This window comes from Oncorhynchus clarkii, chromosome 6 (genome assembly GCF_045791955.1).
Source record: "Oncorhynchus clarkii lewisi isolate Uvic-CL-2024 chromosome 6, UVic_Ocla_1.0, whole genome shotgun sequence".
Lineage (NCBI taxonomy): Eukaryota > Metazoa > Chordata > Actinopteri > Salmoniformes > Salmonidae > Oncorhynchus > Oncorhynchus clarkii.
Window position 1 is genome coordinate 32,825,463 of NC_092152.1, and position 17,686 is coordinate 32,843,148.

The following is a 17,686-nucleotide window of genomic DNA, read 5'->3' on the forward strand; positions in this document are numbered from 1 at the left end:
CACCGTGCTCCATCTCTGACTAAGCGGTGTCTCCACCGTGCTCCATCTCTGACTAAGCGGTGTCTCCACCGTGCTCCATCTCTGACTAAGCGGTGTCTCCACCGTGCTCCATCTCTGACTAAGCGGTGTCTCCACCGTGCTCCATCTCTGACTAAGCGGTGTCTCCACCGTGCTCCATCTCTGACTAAGCGGTGTCTCCACCGTGCTCCATCTCTGACTAAGCGGTGTCTCCACCGTGCTCCATCTCTGACTAAACGGTGTCTCAGAGGTTTTCCATTCTTCAAGCGATCCCCCCTTTAGGAACTCTTGCAGGCCAGTAACCTCGTCAAACAATGCATCCTCATTGATGGTCACATTGGGGCATTTTTCCTGCAGTGTGCCTGCTGCCTTCTGGATCTCTTCACGCTGAGGTTGCCTTTTTAAAAGGAGACCATGTAAATATTTTAGATTATCGGTGTGCTTTCCCCATGCTTGCAAGTAGTTCACAGCTGTAGTGAAGAATGATTGGGATGTTTTGAGAAAGCTCTTTTTAGACATTGCTCCATTTCCCTCTAGCTCTCTCAGAAGTCCTCTGACCAAAACTGGAATGAAGTTGTCATCACATCTTGCAGTCAATTTTGCCTCAATGTTTCTCAGAATTGCAGTTGACTCCACAGCGCAGCAGTCCTGGCATTCAAGCATCTTGATCATGCCACTGAATATGGTCAAGTTTCCATGGACAAAGGCCAGCCAAAGTTCAGTCAGTGGATCTTCGAACATTGCTCGCAGGACAACAGGGCATTTGTCTTCAGAAAGAAAAAAGGATTTCAATGGCACATACCTTTTCAGCACTCTTTCTAGAGCAGGGAGCATGGACAGCCAGCGAACATTGCTGTGTCCTAAAATGTTATGGTACTCCTGGCCAACAAACTCACAAAAGCTTGTCAGTCTTTCTACTCTGACGGTGAAAATATCAAAATATCTTTGTGAGCAGGTACTCAACATCAAGGGGAATCATATCCAAAGCTGTTCTGGCTGTGTTATGAATGATGTGAGCAGGACAACCGAAGCCAATCACCTCCCGCTGCAGGGCATTTTTAACTTTGGTATGGACATTAACCCTCCCCAGCCTATTCAGTCCTCCAAAGTTGGTATTTGTGTTGTCGGCAGACAATGCCACGACTTTGTTTTCCAGGTTACATTTTTGGATGACCACCAGGACCTCAGCTGCAATCTGCTGTTTCTCCTTTCAATTCAATAAAATCATGCAGTTTTGTTTCCACAGATGTGTTGCCGCCATATATCTTACAATATCTGACTACTACTGGCAGCAGCTTTACATGTCCATGATTGGACACATCAATGGACAGGGACACAAATTCAACCTGGTCTAGGTCCTGTGTTACCAAAATAGTTTCCCATGGTGCTAACACGTTACTCACTATGGCTTCACATTTTGTCCTAGCACATGTAAACTTCGGGCTCATAAAGCTTTCGTGTCAGTTGTGCTGTGCAGTCCATGGATCTGTAACTATGATTGTGTCGCATAGTGTGGTATGCAAAGACACCCTCCTGCACAGCTAAACCATATTCTTCTTGGGAAAGCTCTACCTTCTTGAAGAATGTGGTGACAGAGTACATACCAACACGGGCAATCAGAGAGGCTTTATGCTTTTTCGTCTGTTGATGTTCTACCACTGCCGTTCTTCCCCCGCTGCCAATTGAAAAAGAGGAATTACAAAGGGTGCAGTGAACCATTCTATCGTCTTGACCTGAGCGTATAAATGGAAATTCTCTCATCATGTTGTCATTAAAATGCCATTTCCGTTTCTGGGAAACCTCCTGTCTGCTCTTCTTCACTCTCCTTGTGTCACTCTTCTTACTCTCTTAACCTTTTCTTCTCCTCCAATCTTTCTCCATTCGTCTTCCTGATCTTTCTTCCTTTCCTTCTCTTCACCTTTCCACCTCACTCTTCTACACTCTCCTCGCTTCACTCTTTTTACTCCCTTCATTTTTCCTTCTCCAATATTTAATAATAAATAGTACACTATTATATAAAATACTTTGGTTAACAGATTCCCATTGCTTGCCTCATTTTTGTATTTTATCTAAAAAAAAATGGTTTGCAATAATAAATTGGCAGGCTCTATAATCATATCTTTACCTTTCCTCCTCTATCTCTTTCACTCTTCTTCCTCTCCTTCCTCTCCACTCTCTCACAGAACACATTATGCTAATGTTATCCATGAACATTTATAAATATATTTTCACACTACTTATAATGCCAAACCATTAAAATTGTAATCTACAAATAAATATTCTCATAATTAATTGTGCATGAATTGAATATAATCATATTTTCATAATCGCCCGTCCACTGCATGTTTACATGTCAACGTTTTTTTTTACCTAGTTACCATGACAGTAGCTGGCTAACCTAGCTATATAACTTAGTCGACATAGCTAATGTTAGCTAGCATAACCTATTTAAAACCGTATAAAGCAGAGCATCTATCTATATAATAAATTGTGACATTATAACATCATTAGCTAGTATCTCAAACAAGTGTAACTTTGTTTGTTTGTGGTGATGTTGTGGATTCACTTGACACTTGCTAGCTTCTGGCCGAGTTTTCCACAGCAGTTTTCTGTAAAACTAGCGTGAGCAAGTAGTTAGTAGAAGAAGAGGGAGTGAAGCTACTATAGCGAGCAGCCCCCTCTGCTGGACGAAACAAGCACAACGCGATTGAGACGTCAACCGGTAGGCTCTGCTGCCCTGTCTTGACACGTATAATATTATTTCACTTTGCAGTCTGTTTTTAATGCATAGTTAAAAACGGGGACATTTCCGGGGACAACTCCAGCCGGGGACAGGCCACCAAAAACGGGGACTGTCCCCGGAAAACGGGGACGTCTGGTCACCCTATAATTATGAAAATCGAATTCAGCAATGCCAATAATGCCAATAACCCCGTTTCCTAGACTGAGGGCCAGTCTGTTTGTGCTATCCTGCCAACTCCTTGTCAATCATTGTCCTGTTTGACAGCAATGGAGTTGGCAAGAGCAGAAACAGATCTAGGACCAGGCTACCCATCTCTGCCTCTTGTATACATTTCATTTGTTGATCTATTGAACAATCAGTAGCGACCCATCATTCAGGGCAGGTGGGGCAGAGCCCCCCACCTGTTTAGCTTCTCTTTTTGGGGGGTGCCTGTTTTGCATGTTATTTCGGCATTAATACGTGTCGCATATCAGTTTGCAAACAATGTAAAAAAAAAATTTAAAAATTAAATCTTTGAGTTAATAAAGGCGCATACTTGGTCTCTTTTTTGCTTTGCTTTCTTGAGTAAGGCAGCTCCAAAATGCAGGTGTTTCAGCCTAGCTCAGTGCTTTCTGTGGTGGTGGAGCAGCCAGCGGAAAATACGGAGCTTAAGTGTTTGGTAATGTTCTCTAGTTGCACCGTGATTGGCTCAGTGTTCTGTCACCGCAAAATCTACGGATAGAGCTCGAAAATTCCAGCCCCTTGGGTGCTACCATAGAGTTACATTAGAAGTACCCATCCAAGAATGCTCAAGGTCATTGGCCACAGATAAAATGACGTCAAATCACGTTATATCTATCATAGCTTTGATTGGACTGTTCATGTCAACATCATACTTTCAAAATCTTAGCGAGCAAGCTATCATCATGAATCGACTCAACAATCTACTGAGAAATCCTTTTCAATCCTTGTCATATGAAGATAAATAATGAAGAGAATGAAAAGAAAAATGTATCTGTGCTCATTGGCCATTGGACATAAACATTACACAACACTGAGTGGTTTGGAAGCCTGCTATTCAGTGGTGTGGGTGTGTGGTCCAAGTCTGGGTTTAAGGGTCTCTTTTCCAAGCTTAAAAGGATAAACATTCAACATTGGCCATGCTGTCAATCCATGACTTCTGTCTCGCTCAAACAACTGGAAATTCGGAACTGACAAATCTCAGACTTCAGTGAGTTCAAGACAACTGGGAACTCTGAAAAAACTAGCTCCGACAGGAAAATACATTTTGAACAGTCATCCAACTCGGAACCGCAAGTCGGGAACTCGGGCCTCTTTCTAAAGCTCCGACCTGAAGATCATTGATGTCATCATGATTCAACCTTGTTTTTTTAGAGTTCCCAGTTGTCTTGAATGCACCATAAATCCAGAGAATTCCAGACTTTGATGACAAAGTTTGATGACAAGATTTTCCCACGAAGGACCGCCACGCCACCATCCTGTTCAAGTGAGCACAGCACAACAAGGTGAGTCCAAAAATGTGCTACGGCATAAATTATGTGATATGCCAGGTAGATATGTATACTGTAGCTAAGAAAGTAATACTAAGTGTATGTTGTGTAGTAAGATGTTAGTAGCCCATGTGCCTCACCCTAATCATTTGGGTTCTTATCCCCTCATCATTTAACCTACTGTTCTGACTTGGTTGTGCACATGTTGAATATTGAATATTGTAATAGCTTTCATTGTCTACTTATATGCCCCCTTTATTTATCCTACGGTTCTGACTTGGTGTACCGGGCGAATACGGTAAAAACGGCCCATGTTTTGAATTCTGTTGCTGTACATTTCAAAAGTGCTGAACAAATAGTTATATGGACTACGTCCATCCTAGCTCGCTCATGAATGTCTTAATCGAAATTACGGATTACATTTTATCCGCATGTCGTCCTCTTATGCCATAGTTTGTACATTTCAATTGTCAGTAGAAACCACATTTGTATAAGCAAGTCAGCCTTATCAGCTGTTTTTTTTAAAGGCAGTAAATGTGGCTGAATGAACTGTTTCGCCGCCAGAGAAGGCTCCGCTGATAGCCAGGTGTAGCAGTGGTAAGGTGTTGGGACTGCTGTTGGGACTCTGCTGTTGGGCAGCTTTATGTAGGCCCTAACAGTTTGTGGGCACTGTTTGTCACCATTATAGTGCAATTCATGTATTGGTTAGTATTGTGTTGTGTAGTAGCTTTGCTGGCATGCATCTAAAAAAATGTTTTGCCTCACCAAGATGTACATGCAAAAAACACTCCTGTGAACAACATATGAAGGGTGAGGTGCGTTCCTCAAATGTAGAGGAAATGTATTATAAACATGTCCTTAGACTGTGATTAAACCAGATGCCATATACTGTATGTCCTCATAGGACATATGCAGAGCATTGTAAATAAGTATCCCCCACTGTGATGTGAAAGTAAGGTTGCAAACTGTTGAAACTGTGAAATAAATTAATACAATTCTATGTTCTGGATGTTGTTGTCAGCTGGGTTATTGTCTTAGAAAATGGCCATTCTATAGGCCTACTCATTTTCACTTCCACTGAGTTCATACAGGAGGATACTATGGAAAATGCTTGAAGAGCAATAGTTATCCAAGCTGATCACTGTACTGGCCAGTGCACACATATAGAGAGGTCAGCAGTGTATGACATAGAGAGCCCAGCATTTGGCTGACTTCATACCATCCCTACTCGAACTAAAAAGGCACGTTAATTGAATTGTGTTTCCACGTGTCACACAGGCAGGAGAGAGCAGAGGAACAGTAGTAGGCCAGTGAGGGAAGCATGGATACATGGTGTGTAGCTGAGCCCCCTGCTGGCTTTAGATCTGTGGGTTATATGATCACATTGACCCAGGCTCCCTGTAGTGGGTTGTGTGTCTTCTCAGAAAAGTCACCTTCTGGTTTCCAAATGGGACCCTATTTCCTCCATAGTGCACTACTTTTGGCCTGTAATGCATTATATAGAAAATAGGGGGTCATTTGGGACGCACTAACCTTTCCACCCCCTGTGACTGCTTCTGTCTCCTGACTAACAGGGGGTAGACAAGCACGTAGGACGTGCAAAGCCCCCATCTCCTCCCCATCCAAAGACCAGGAGATGGCTAAAGCATCCAAGCAAGGACTATGGTAATCTGCTCTGAAATTCTGTCAGATCCTAATACTGTATTTCAACCCAGAGGACTGTAAAACCACCAGATGGTGCTAGAGATTCTAATTAAGATTAGAGTGGCAGAGAGCCATAGATGTATTCATTTTTTAAATACATTTTTATTTTACAGTTTTTGATCCATAGTTGTTTTCATTTACACTCACAGCTTTGTAGCATTTCTATAAGATGTAGCAATGCATCTGTTTTCACAACACATGTATTACTGCACATACTTTACAAAGCACATGATTTAATCATTCGTTTTTATGACTAATTCACCATATACTAGGTTAGCCCCCCCACCCCCAACCATGTATTGCTAGGGCAATAAGCAGCTGTGTGGGGGGGGGGCAGGACCGAGTTTGGGAACCCCTGATATAGAAGATTTTCACGCGTGACGTCAGAGAGCTAGGGCATGTGCTTCCATATAAACCCAAACACCCAGCCTCTCCAGACTGCATTCAGAGTACGCGAAGGGAAGACACAGCCTCGCAATGGAATTACTTAGGAATATCGCTGAACAGCCGACGAATATCAACAGGATGTGCGAGCCCAAACTGCAGGGGTCCTGTGAACTGCGGAGAAAGAGGACGGAGGATCACGGTCTGGCACCTGCGGAGATGGCGAGGATTGTCACGGATCACGCCAGCGGGAAATGTTACTGCCGTGGGAAAGTTCTGGGAAAGGTAGCCATCAGTGAATTATAGCACAACGCAAATTACGCCAAGACAATATGATTATTTTTAGGTGTCCACTTCGGGAATTGTTATTCCAAAGCATGCACAATTTGAATTAGGTTGGTAAATAAGCTTATCAATATGATTGTGATATTTTCTTTTCAGGGAGGTTTCGCCAAGTGCTATGAGATGACCGACCTGTCCACGAGTAAAGTTTACGCAGCGAAAATTATTCCCCACACGCGCGTATCCAAACCGCACCAACGGGAAAAGGTAAGAGCGCTCGCCACGCTTCATCTCGTGTTATTATAAAGCGATATAGACTGATACTAAATCTAATTCATTCCTTTTAATCATCACTATATCTCTTCTCCATAGATTGACAGGGAAATCGAGCTACATAGAGTTCTCCACCATAAACACATCGTGCACTTTTACCATCATTTCGAGGACAAAGATAACATCTACATTCTCCTGGAATACTGCAGTAGAAGAGTGAGTGTTAATGTTCTACTTAAATAGTGAGCCTTTATTTCTAAACCACAGCCCTCAACGGGCGGTCATGTCTCTGGCTAATGTGAAAGCTATGTTCTTACTCTCCATAGTTGGCTGACTGCCTTGACTGATCTAATATGTATTCTCCCCCATGTTCTCTTTGCGCAGTCTTTGGCACACATCCTGAAGGCACGCAAAGTGCTCACTGAGCCTGAAGTGAGATACTACCTCCGTCAGATCGTCTCAGGGCTGAAGTACCTACATGAGCAAGAGATCCTGCACAGAGACCTCAAACTGGGTAAGCATCTAGCAAGACACACAATAGAAGCCAGAGTCTTTGTCGTTAAATCGGTCAACCACCATATGCATAGATATCCAAACCTGCAACCTTTACTTGTCATGACCAGCAAACCAACCACCTTGTGTTATTGATCACTCACATACAGTAAATGGTTTAATATTTGTAATATTCTCCACTCCTAGGTAACTTCTTTGTGAGTGAGTCGATGGAGCTGAAGGTGGGAGACTTTGGGCTGGCTGCCAAGTTGGAGTCTGCTGGGAACAGGAAGAAGACCATCTGTGGGACGCCCAACTACCTGTCCCCTGAGGTGCTCAACAAGCAGGGCCATGGCTGTGAGTCGGACGTCTGGGCCCTGGGCTGTGTCATGTGAGTGCACTACTATATTTATACATTTCTTGTCAATAGAAGGCCCTGGAAAATGACTTTCTCTATGTAAATGCACTGTAATGACAACCAGTCTCTAACTAAGTCTCTCCCGCTCCTCTGTGCTGCAGGTATACCATGCTCCTGGGCAGACCCCCGTTTGAGACCACCAATCTGAAGGAGACGTACAGATGTATTCGGGAGGCGCGTTACTCCCTGCCCTCCTCCCTGTCGCCCCAGGCCAAACAGCTCATCTCCAGCCTCCTGGCCAAGACCCCAGAGGACAGACCTCACCTGGACCACATACTGCGCCATGAATTCTTCACACAGGTGAGTTAGCTTAGCCCCTTTTTCTAACTCTCTCTGTACCATATGGAGCATGAGACTGCAAACCTAGTTTATTTTTAACATCCTTTTTAACACCCTGCTTATATATTGTGAAATGTTTTTATTCAAGTAAATGTTGTCCATTATTCTCTTAACATCTCTCGCTCTCCCTCCTTTCAGGGTTTTGTGCCAGAGCGTCTCCCTGCTAGTTGTTGCCACTCTGCTCCAGACTTCCACGTCTCCAGCCCTGCCAAGAGCTTCTTCAAGAAGGCAGCGGCCGCCCTCTTCGGCGGGAAAAGAGACAAGGTCAAATACTACGAGACTCTGAGTGAGTATATCAATCATTCACTTCGCCAGACAGCTTTAGCCAATGTCGCCAATTCATAAATCAGTATTTGTTTACTGCATGAAAGGAAATTCAACATTTTTGCTAATTAACAAGTGGTGGTAAAAGCTGTGGTGTCATAAATCCACAGATTTAACCATGATAGTTTTTGGCAAATTTCCTAGCTAATCACACATCCGGTTTGAATGAGAGGCTGCAGGGTGAGGCCATCCAGAATGAATGCTGACTGTGTGTTGTCTCTGGTAGATAAACTCACCAAAGAGGAAGAAGAGATCTACAAGCTTCGACATGACCTGAAGAAGACCGTCATCAGCCAGCAGACCAAACCGATTACTGAGGTGAGGTGATCGTCATGATCAAAAGAAAATAGAAAGTCATTTTATGAGGAAATGCTGAGTCATGAGAAAGGAAAGTGTGAGGCTATGTTATTTAACCCCTCTCTCTTTCGCCTCCTCTCAGGACGGAAGGCCACTGTCACCATCTGCTGGGAGGCCGGTCGCCCCGTCAACCGAGGTCCTGCCCCCGACGACACGAGACCCCATACGGCTTATTGTCAGGGGCAGTCTGGGTAGCTGCAGCAGCAGTAGTGAATGTCTTGAGGACAGCACCACCGGTAGTGTGGCTGAGACAGTTGCCAGCGTTCTCAGGGGATGCCTGGAAAACATGCCCAAAGGTGAGCCTAATGCATTTATAATCCTGAGGATGAGAGTTGCGTTTGTTGACATTAGGCAGGTACAGTGTAATTACACTGTAGTACTTACTACCATGTAGAGACATGATTCCAACACCAATGGAACTTATATGATAATTGGGACTCCCTTTGTTATTGCATATGGTTGAATTGTGTTTTAATCACAACTACCTTTCCTCTCCCTCTCTCTCTAGCGGGTGACCTCCCTAAAGGGATAGAGGGCAGTAACCTGCAGTGGGTCACTAAGTGGGTGGACTACTCCAACAAGTATGGCTTTGGCTACCAGCTCTCCGACCACATAGTGGGAGTTTTGTTCAACAACGGGACACACATGAGCCTCCTCGCAGACAAGAAGTACGTACTATGTTCTCTTTATCACACAATATATCACTCATACCTTAGTTGGAGATAGTTTGGGCTGTACTGGAAAGTAGTCCCGGCTTCAGATGTAAAAGTAAACAAAGTCAGAGAAGGTATTTTTGTCCTTTAGGCTTCCATACTCTGATAAATAAATAAAATCAATCTGTTTCGCATGCGTCTTGTCCTTCAGAAGCCCAACAGGTGTTTTCGGTTGTTAACTCTCTCTTCTCTCTCTGTCTGTAGGACTGTCCACTACTATGCTGAGTTGGGTCAGTGCTCTGTGTTCTCCACCTCTGACATCCCTGAGCACTTTGTAGGTCAGGTGACCGTCCTCAAGTACTTCGCCCACTACATGGAAGAGAACCTGATGGATGTAAGTCTTCACCATATAGCTTCTATAGCCTCTCCTCTCATCCTCTACTCCTCTCTTTTCCTTTCCTGTTCCTATATTCAGCAACCTCTCTATTCTATCTTTCCTCTCAATTTCTTCCTACTGTTACCATCTCCTAATTTTTTCACTGCTCTGCTCTGCTCCACCCTCCTATACTTTCCTGTCCTCCGTCCACCTCTTTTCTTTCCTAGTCTTCTCTCAGTCTAATGATGAACCTGTTCCTGTGTTTGCTGTGTAGGGTGGGGACCTGGTTAGCCAGGCAGACACACACATGCCCAGACTCTACCTGCTGCAGTGGCTCAAGTCTGACCGTGCCCTCATGATGCTCTTCAATGACGGCACATTTCAGGTAAACACACTCATCATCATCATCATCATCACAGCCAAAATAGACATTACTCAGCCAAGAAAATGCATGACACCGTGCAGCTACGGTAAACCAGCAGAACAACTAAAATGGCACATTTCAGGCACACTTGTCATTAGTATCCCGAAAGGGGTCTAATGTCTCCAGACATGTTGGTACTATGCTATTTGTTCCATGTCCTATCCTGTCAAGACGTTGTTAAACCATTCATATCCATATATTTCTCTAACAGGTCAACTTCTACCATGACCACACTAAGATCATCCTGTGCACCCAGAGGGAGGAGTACTTGCTGACATACATCAACGAGGAGCGTGTGTCCTCCACCTTCAGACTGAGCTCCCTGCTCACCTCCGGCTGCCCCGCAGACCTGCGCCAACGCATGGAGTACTCACTCAACATGCTGCTGCAGCGCTTCAACTGAACCAGAAAGAAGTGCAAGGCGAAAGGACAGTGTATGGGGTCAGACCTGTGTAAAGCGATGGACTACTGATTGGTAACCTTTTGCAAATCTATCAGCAGAGGTGCAGCTGAATCTTGATGGACAGACTCTGGAAAGGGCTGATCTGTATGTTGATAATTGGAAGATAAGAAGACTGGATGTTATGATGAGGGGATGGAGGTACGAATGTGAAACCCATCCGATTTTGAGGAAGATGGAAGTGTGGAAGTGGAAAGGGAACTGGGCTGGGACCAGATAAAGTTGATGTTTTTCTAATCAAAGTAGAACCCTAAGGGCTGATGGATGCTCCAGGTGTAAGTGGAGCTGGACTAGACGACTAATGTACACAGCACTTCTGCATAGCAGAGGCAGGGGTGCCTGTGTTTGTGAAGATACATTAACTTAGACTGTGATTCATTCTCTGAGGATAGATGGACATGGCTGTGTTAGGCTGGGAAGGATGATGTTGATCATACAAGAAGAACCATTACTCTGATAATTAACTTATTGTGTACAAAAGTGCATTATTTATTTAATAAATAAAAAAACTTTTACAAAAAAATACGTACTATGATATGACTGGCTTATTGAGGTTCTCACACACCTCATCGGTTTTAAGTGCTTAATTTCAAGCATTTACTGTCAAAGATTGCTATTCATAGAGAGACAAACAACCTGTCTGAGTAAAACTCTCCCCAGGTGAAATGTTTTCCTGGTGTTTTGATGAAGTCCTTTTTAAATACTGACAGAACGAATTCCACAAAGCTTCAGGCGATACATTTATTTTCTCCACTCACATTTACATTCCTTCATTTCACAAATGTCCCATCATGTCAGCGGTTTCCAGCTCCCCCCTGTCAGGGAACAGAGAATTGAGTCGGGTCTGGTAAAGCGTTTTGTTGCACTGAGGAAGCTTGAAGAAGATTCAGACTGCAACATTTGTCACATTGGCATTGCAACTGGAAAATAACACACTACTTCTATTTCCTCCCATGAAACGGCTGCTTGAATTGGTTGTTGAGATGGTGGACAGAAGTAATGCTTGAATTTTTATACAGAATTTATATAGTCAGATTGTTTAATCTTTTACTCTCTCAATTGATAGCCATTTAAACGAAAAGTTGTTTTGTAAGGACAACCCCCCCCCCCCCCGTGGTTGACCAGGTTATGATTACATCAACGTGTGATGTTCCTGTTTGACTCCTCTTTCCCGTAGAGATCCTACCAAATTCATTTAACCTGGCTTAACTCTGTGTCCATAGAAATGGGTGTAGCTCAAGTAATGGAAGCACCGTAAAACTAGAATTCTATTTCTACGGGAAGCACTTTGGTTACGTAAGAGCGAGAGACATACAGTGGTTGTGGCAACATGGTCCTTGTCTTGGTTCTTCTCGTCTTCTCCTGACCTCAGCTCTGTCTGCCTCTTCATAACGTGGCTCATTCTGTTTATAACGGAGCTCACCGTCCATTTACAAGATCATTCACAGATGTCCGGCATAGCTTAGCATAGCATTAATGATAATGATAACCAAAATAATAGCTTTCACTGTCATTGCGTTTTAACATTGACATTTACCACCAGGATTTGACAGGATCTATTATTAAGTGCAGAGCCCGAGAGCGTCAGTGAACCGTGAGATATTTACAGCTGAAAGGGGACGTCTTTAAAATGGTTGTCCTGTCATCCTGGATATCCATCTTTAATGACTGTCCTGAAGGTAAATTATACATGCTCCTCATGCATAAACAGGAACACACAACGAGACAAGGCAGGAAGTGCAAGTACAGCAATTATTTATGACATTTCCAGATCTCAGATCATGTAGTTTGACATCGACAGCCTCTGGAGTCAGTGGATCCTTCGGTCAGAGTCACAGAAATAAACCCTGTCAAATGAGAGATGCATGCCATGCATGCCAAGACCAATATACCCCCTCTTCTCCACGTCCAAACACATTTCAGGCAAACCTCATCCTTCTTAGAAGGAAAAGTACGTTGAAGTTGCATGTTGAAACCTCATTGTTTGGCACAGATCTAAGATCAGATGCCCCCTCCGCTTCATCCTTTTAGGCTGGGTTTCTGTACAGCACTTTGATATATCAGCTGATGTAAGAAGGGCTATATAAATACATTTGATTTGATTTGATCCTAACCTCAACCATTAGAGGGTCAAATACCAAACTGACCTTAGATCAGCTTCTAGGGGCAACTTCATCCAACTCCCATTGAGTCAGCATAAGAGACAGGTCCAGTGTCACGATCTTAGAGGATTTCTTAACTAACTTTTATCATTTACATCAGAGCAGAGCTAATTTTAAAAAAACAATTTAGACAATGGTGTTCAGTCATCGCATAAAGAGCGAGTTCAGAAGATGTTCTGGGGAGTCGCAGTGTTTGACAAAAAAAAAGTGTTTTACTTCAGATTCTGCAACAGTTTTAGCTTCTAGACCCAAGCTGTTTTCTGCTGCTTCCTGTCATGTTGTCAGCAGAGAAATCCTAACCAGTGCAGACAAGCTTAGCATGAGCGAGACCTAAGCTGGGGGTGTCAAAAGGGATCCTTTTCCCTCAACAATCGTCACAAGTTCTCTCTGGGCGAAAGTGTGACTCACGGCTTCTTTAAAAGTCAACTGTTTTCAGCTCTAAAAAAAATATTGCTTGATGTTCTCTCACAGCAATACATGGTGGATATCAGGGGATTAAAAGGCCCTTTCAAATCAAATGTCAGGGAACCTTGTAGTTGGTGCCTCCCACCACATTGGCACAAACATACTGAGAAAGCTATGAGTATTACTCACGTTGCTGAGCTGTTATGCACATTCATCGACCGCCAGATGAAGAAAACACAGTAGTCAAAGCAAAACTTGTCAGGACAAACTCTGTGAAACTTGAAGGGCCATGAAACTGGCCCGCTAGCTTCTCCGTGTGGGTGTTAGCGTGTGTTGCTCTGTGTGAGTGCATGAGTGTATATGAGCCCAGCTGTGAGTGTTTTTTCTCCCATTGTCTTAAATGTTCTCTTCTACTCTCCCGTGTGTTCCAGCATCTCTATAATTTTGAAGGTGAGTCATGGTAATAGGTGCATTAACTGCCGTTTATGGCCAACGTTGTGACGTTAACAATCCACTGATTGCTGCTATGCCCAACAATAGTCTTTAAAGGTTTAAATCAACCTGTGCTGCATATCCACAGGCTGATACCCTGACTCCAGGAAGAAAGCTGCCTTTGACAATGTTTAATTCATTCAAGTTCTGAGTATTAGATATTATACGGTAGTATTATTGTTCCAAACCAAACAGTAAGTAGGGAAATAGGGAACCTTTCTTCCCCCGCCGCAGTACACTCCCTTTTGTAAACTGGTGCACACTGAGGGAAGGAAACAATTACTAAGTTCCTCTCTGCTGTATGTAATTGGGTATTCTTTGAACCAGAGCCGTATACCTATGTAGGATCTTAATAGTGTGCCAGTTTGCTTACAGCAGGAAAATGATCCTGCAGAGACAGGAAATGTGAATTATATGTGGATTTGTATGGGCATTTTTGACGGGGTTAATACACTTTTCAAGTCTGAAAATTCAGGTGGAAATTACAAACTTCAGAAGCCTTTTTAAACCTTGAATACACTGCATTTAAAATGGTTCGTTTTGACCTAACCCATTGTGTGTGGAATAAAGACAGACAAATGATTCTCAAAATCACATTCTGATCATATTGGATGAACCTCGAAGGTAACTAATCCAGGATGACATACAGTACAAACCATTCATATAAACCATTCCACTCATAATAAGAGTGAAAGATTGAATAGGCTTTAATCTAGATGATGCATATTGTAAACTATTCAAGCAAGCTTCTGCATGTCAGAGAGCAGATGTGAGAATTCAGCTGTGCCATCTCCTGGTATTTGACAGGGTACACAGGACTAATTGATGTAGCTAGTCTTGACAATTCATGCAGCTTGGCACAGCAGCATGGATGGCTGTTCGGCTTGGCTCTACCCTGTGGGCCTGTTAAGGCAAGAGAACCAGGGCTGGTAAAATGGGTACAAGTATGCAGGACGCACACTGCCATGACAGTCTGCCAATACTCATCTGTTTGAGGAACCATTGGTCAATTCCTGCTTAATCCAGCCAGCAAGATGGTATCATCCCCGATGCCAAACTGAGTTGGACACTAATTTAAGGTCAGTTTTAGAATCGAGTAGGGTAAGATGATCCGAGAACTGTACCTATGCCAACTTCAGCCCAACAGACGTGTCCTCTGAGCTCCACTGACTGACACTTCAGACAGATAAATATGATGATTGACAGCTCATCTGCTGTAGATGAAAAATCTATTACAGTTGAATGAATTGAAGAGATTTAGTACACAACCTGCCATAGGAGTGTCATAACAGCTATCATGGTTCATGGGTATTTACGGCAAGAAGATCAATGTCCTTGAAGGCTGTCTGACTGATGATGGGTGTTACTGATATCTAACATGTTGTGGTATAAGTTCAGTGAACAACACTGTGGACATGACTGAATATGCATAATGTAGTATAGTGAGAACTACTGTATAGTGTGAAGGCTAACCTTGGCTACATCTGACCATCACTCTCCAGAGGTGGGTGATTAATGTTAATGGTGGATTCATTTACTGGTGTTAAACAAGCTTGTTGTATACATTGTGGAGGTGATTTGTGAACACTGTACTGTAGTTGTGTTTCAGCAGCACATTGATTTGCAACTTGCCTGAAATGTCCTCTCCTCTCAGTCCTCCCAAGTAATGATTCTGTTGCCGTCACAGGATCTCAACAATCAATGACCTTCATTAGATGTGGTAACAAACAAACAAAAAAACAGCCTGGCACGGGCTACTGACTGCCAGAGAAGTCACTGATCACAGCGGTGAATGAAGCCATCTTCTATCCCTCAGGAGAGACCTGCGGTTACACTGTGTACTAGGCTGAGAGAGACACAAACAGAAAGGAATAAATCAAACCGGTAGAAAGACCATTACTGTTGTTACACAGCGGTGTGTTACAAGCCTGGCCTAAAGCCCATTACTGTTGTTACACAGCGGTGTGTTACAAGCCTGGCCTAAAGCCCATTACTGTTGTTACACAGCGGTGTGTTACAAGCCTGGCCTAAAGCCCATTACTGTTGTTACACAGCGGTGTGTTACAAGCCTGGCCTAAAGCCCATTACTGTTGTTACACAGCGGTGTGTTACAAGCCTGGCCTAAAGCCCATTACTGTTGTTACACAGCGGTGTGTTACAAGCCTGGCCTAAAGCCCATTACTGTTGTTACACAGCGGTGTGTTACAAGCCTGGCCTGTTCTTCCAACATAATCATGTAGTAGCTTCACTGCATTTGAACATAATACAGCCTCTGCCAATAGGTCTGGGCAAACTTAGGCTGTCTCTACAATAGCATTAGAACACACACACACACACATACGGACACACGCCACAGCAGCAATAGCAGGGAAACAGTTTGAGGTCAGATTCCCAGGGAGACAACATCGTGCCTAAAAGCAGTATTTATCTAAAAACCAGCATCTATTTATCTTGTGTCACGCTTCCAGAAGCTTTTAAATGAGGGCCAGGTTGTCAGGATGAGTAGTGTACTGTATAAGTACACATTAATTCTAAGTAAATACCCCTCAAGAAACACTTAATTTTAACTAGCTAAATCCTGTGTAACAACTAGTAATTACATTGTACTTAGGCAAACATTACATGTAATACCCTTTGAAATAGTGTTTTTCCCAGATAGTACACTTAATTTTGGTGGCAAGTGCTAGCAATAACATCGAGTGGAGATATATTTTCAAAAGTGCACATTCATGAGTAAGTAATTAAAGCCTATTGAGCATAATCTCTCGGACATACAGCACATCCACGAGGGGTCACAACCTTTGTGACAGTTGTTACTGAGTCGAAAGCAGCTGAGAAGAAACAAAACACTACATTTGTGAATTTAATGGAAACTTGCCCATTTGTAAGAAGCATGGTATCATGTATTAATTGTTACACCTCTGTAATTAAAGACTGCAATTACTACCAGTTACATGTTGTTATCACTATGTAACTACTGGTTGTTACAGTTAACTATAATACTTGTTACAGTGTAATTGCACATGTAATTACACTGTAATAAGGACCCCTTACAAAAGTGCAAACTGTAGTAATTTGTAGTATACTGCAGAATCCTATACTCCACACTGTAGTACCCCTCGATCATGTAGTGCTTACTTTAGAATGTGGTAGTATACTGTAGAACGATATAGACTGTAGTATCCTCCCGATTGTGTAGTGCTTACTATACCATTCTTGGTGAAACTTTACTTGACACCTAGCGTCATAACACGTTATTTACATGTACATTTATCGTTGGACTAGTAACCGGAAGGTTGCAAGTTCAAATCCCCGAGCTGACAAGGTACAAATCTGTTGTTCTGCCCCTGAACAGGCAGTTAACCCACTGTTCCTAGGCCGTCATTGAAAATAAGAATTTGTTCTTAACTGACTTGCCTGGTTAAATAAAGGTTAAAAAAAACTATGTTTAAAAAAAAGGGGACATCGACAGATAGTTCGCCTAATGGTCTCTTGGATTTGAACCAGCAACCTTTTGGTTACTGGTCAAATGCTCTAAACCTCGAGGTTACCTGCCGGCATGTCTTAATACGTCATAACAGCTGACATAACTTGTCATAACATGGTCATAACACTGTCATGACCATTACAGTGCACTTGGAAACTATTCAGACCCTGTTAAATACAACATTTTCCTCATCAATCTACAAACAATACCCCATGATGACAAAGTGAAAGCTTATTTTAAATGTTATATATTTTCAAATTTATAAATTTATAAAACAGAAATACCTTATTAATATTAATACCTCAGACGCTTTGCTATGATACTTGAAATTGAGCTCAGGTGCATCCTGTTGATCATCCTTGAGATGTTTCTACAACTTGATTGGAGTCCACCTGTGGTAAAT

General features: G+C 42.9%; 1 protein-coding gene and 1 pseudogene across 1 annotated transcript; one reads left to right on the plus strand and one right to left on the minus strand.

Annotated features, from left to right (window-relative positions):
• Positions 1 to 6,396: 6,396 nt before the first annotated feature.
• LOC139411011 (serine/threonine-protein kinase PLK2-like) lies at positions 6,397 to 11,260 on the plus strand. The gene is made up of 13 exons (XM_071156781.1): positions 6,397 to 6,624; positions 6,781 to 6,888; positions 6,994 to 7,110; positions 7,279 to 7,408; positions 7,594 to 7,777; positions 7,906 to 8,104; positions 8,282 to 8,429; positions 8,694 to 8,785; positions 8,907 to 9,120; positions 9,333 to 9,492; positions 9,742 to 9,871; positions 10,128 to 10,238; positions 10,489 to 11,260. The coding sequence occupies exons 1-13, from the start codon at positions 6,433 to 6,435 to the stop codon at positions 10,678 to 10,680; spliced, it is 1,977 nt and encodes a 658-aa protein (XP_071012882.1). The 5' UTR covers positions 6,397 to 6,432; the 3' UTR covers positions 10,681 to 11,260.
• A 271-nt stretch (positions 11,261 to 11,531) lies between these two features.
• LOC139412359 (piggyBac transposable element-derived protein 4-like) overlaps positions 11,532 to 17,686 on the minus strand; it is a 41,041-nt pseudogene continuing 34,886 nt past the window's right edge.

Bases quoted from the DNA above. Each gene is read 5' to 3' on its own strand.
- LOC139411011 (XM_071156781.1), top strand. From the start codon at position 6,433: ATGGAATTACTTAGGAATATCGCTGAACAGCCGACGAATATCAACAGG. The intron at 7,409-7,593 runs GTAAGCATCTAG...CTCCACTCCTAG, and splicing joins GCACAGAGACCTCAAACTGG to GTAACTTCTTTGTGAGTGAG. The intron at 7,778-7,905 runs GTGAGTGCACTA...TCTGTGCTGCAG, and splicing joins TGGGCCCTGGGCTGTGTCAT to GTATACCATGCTCCTGGGCA.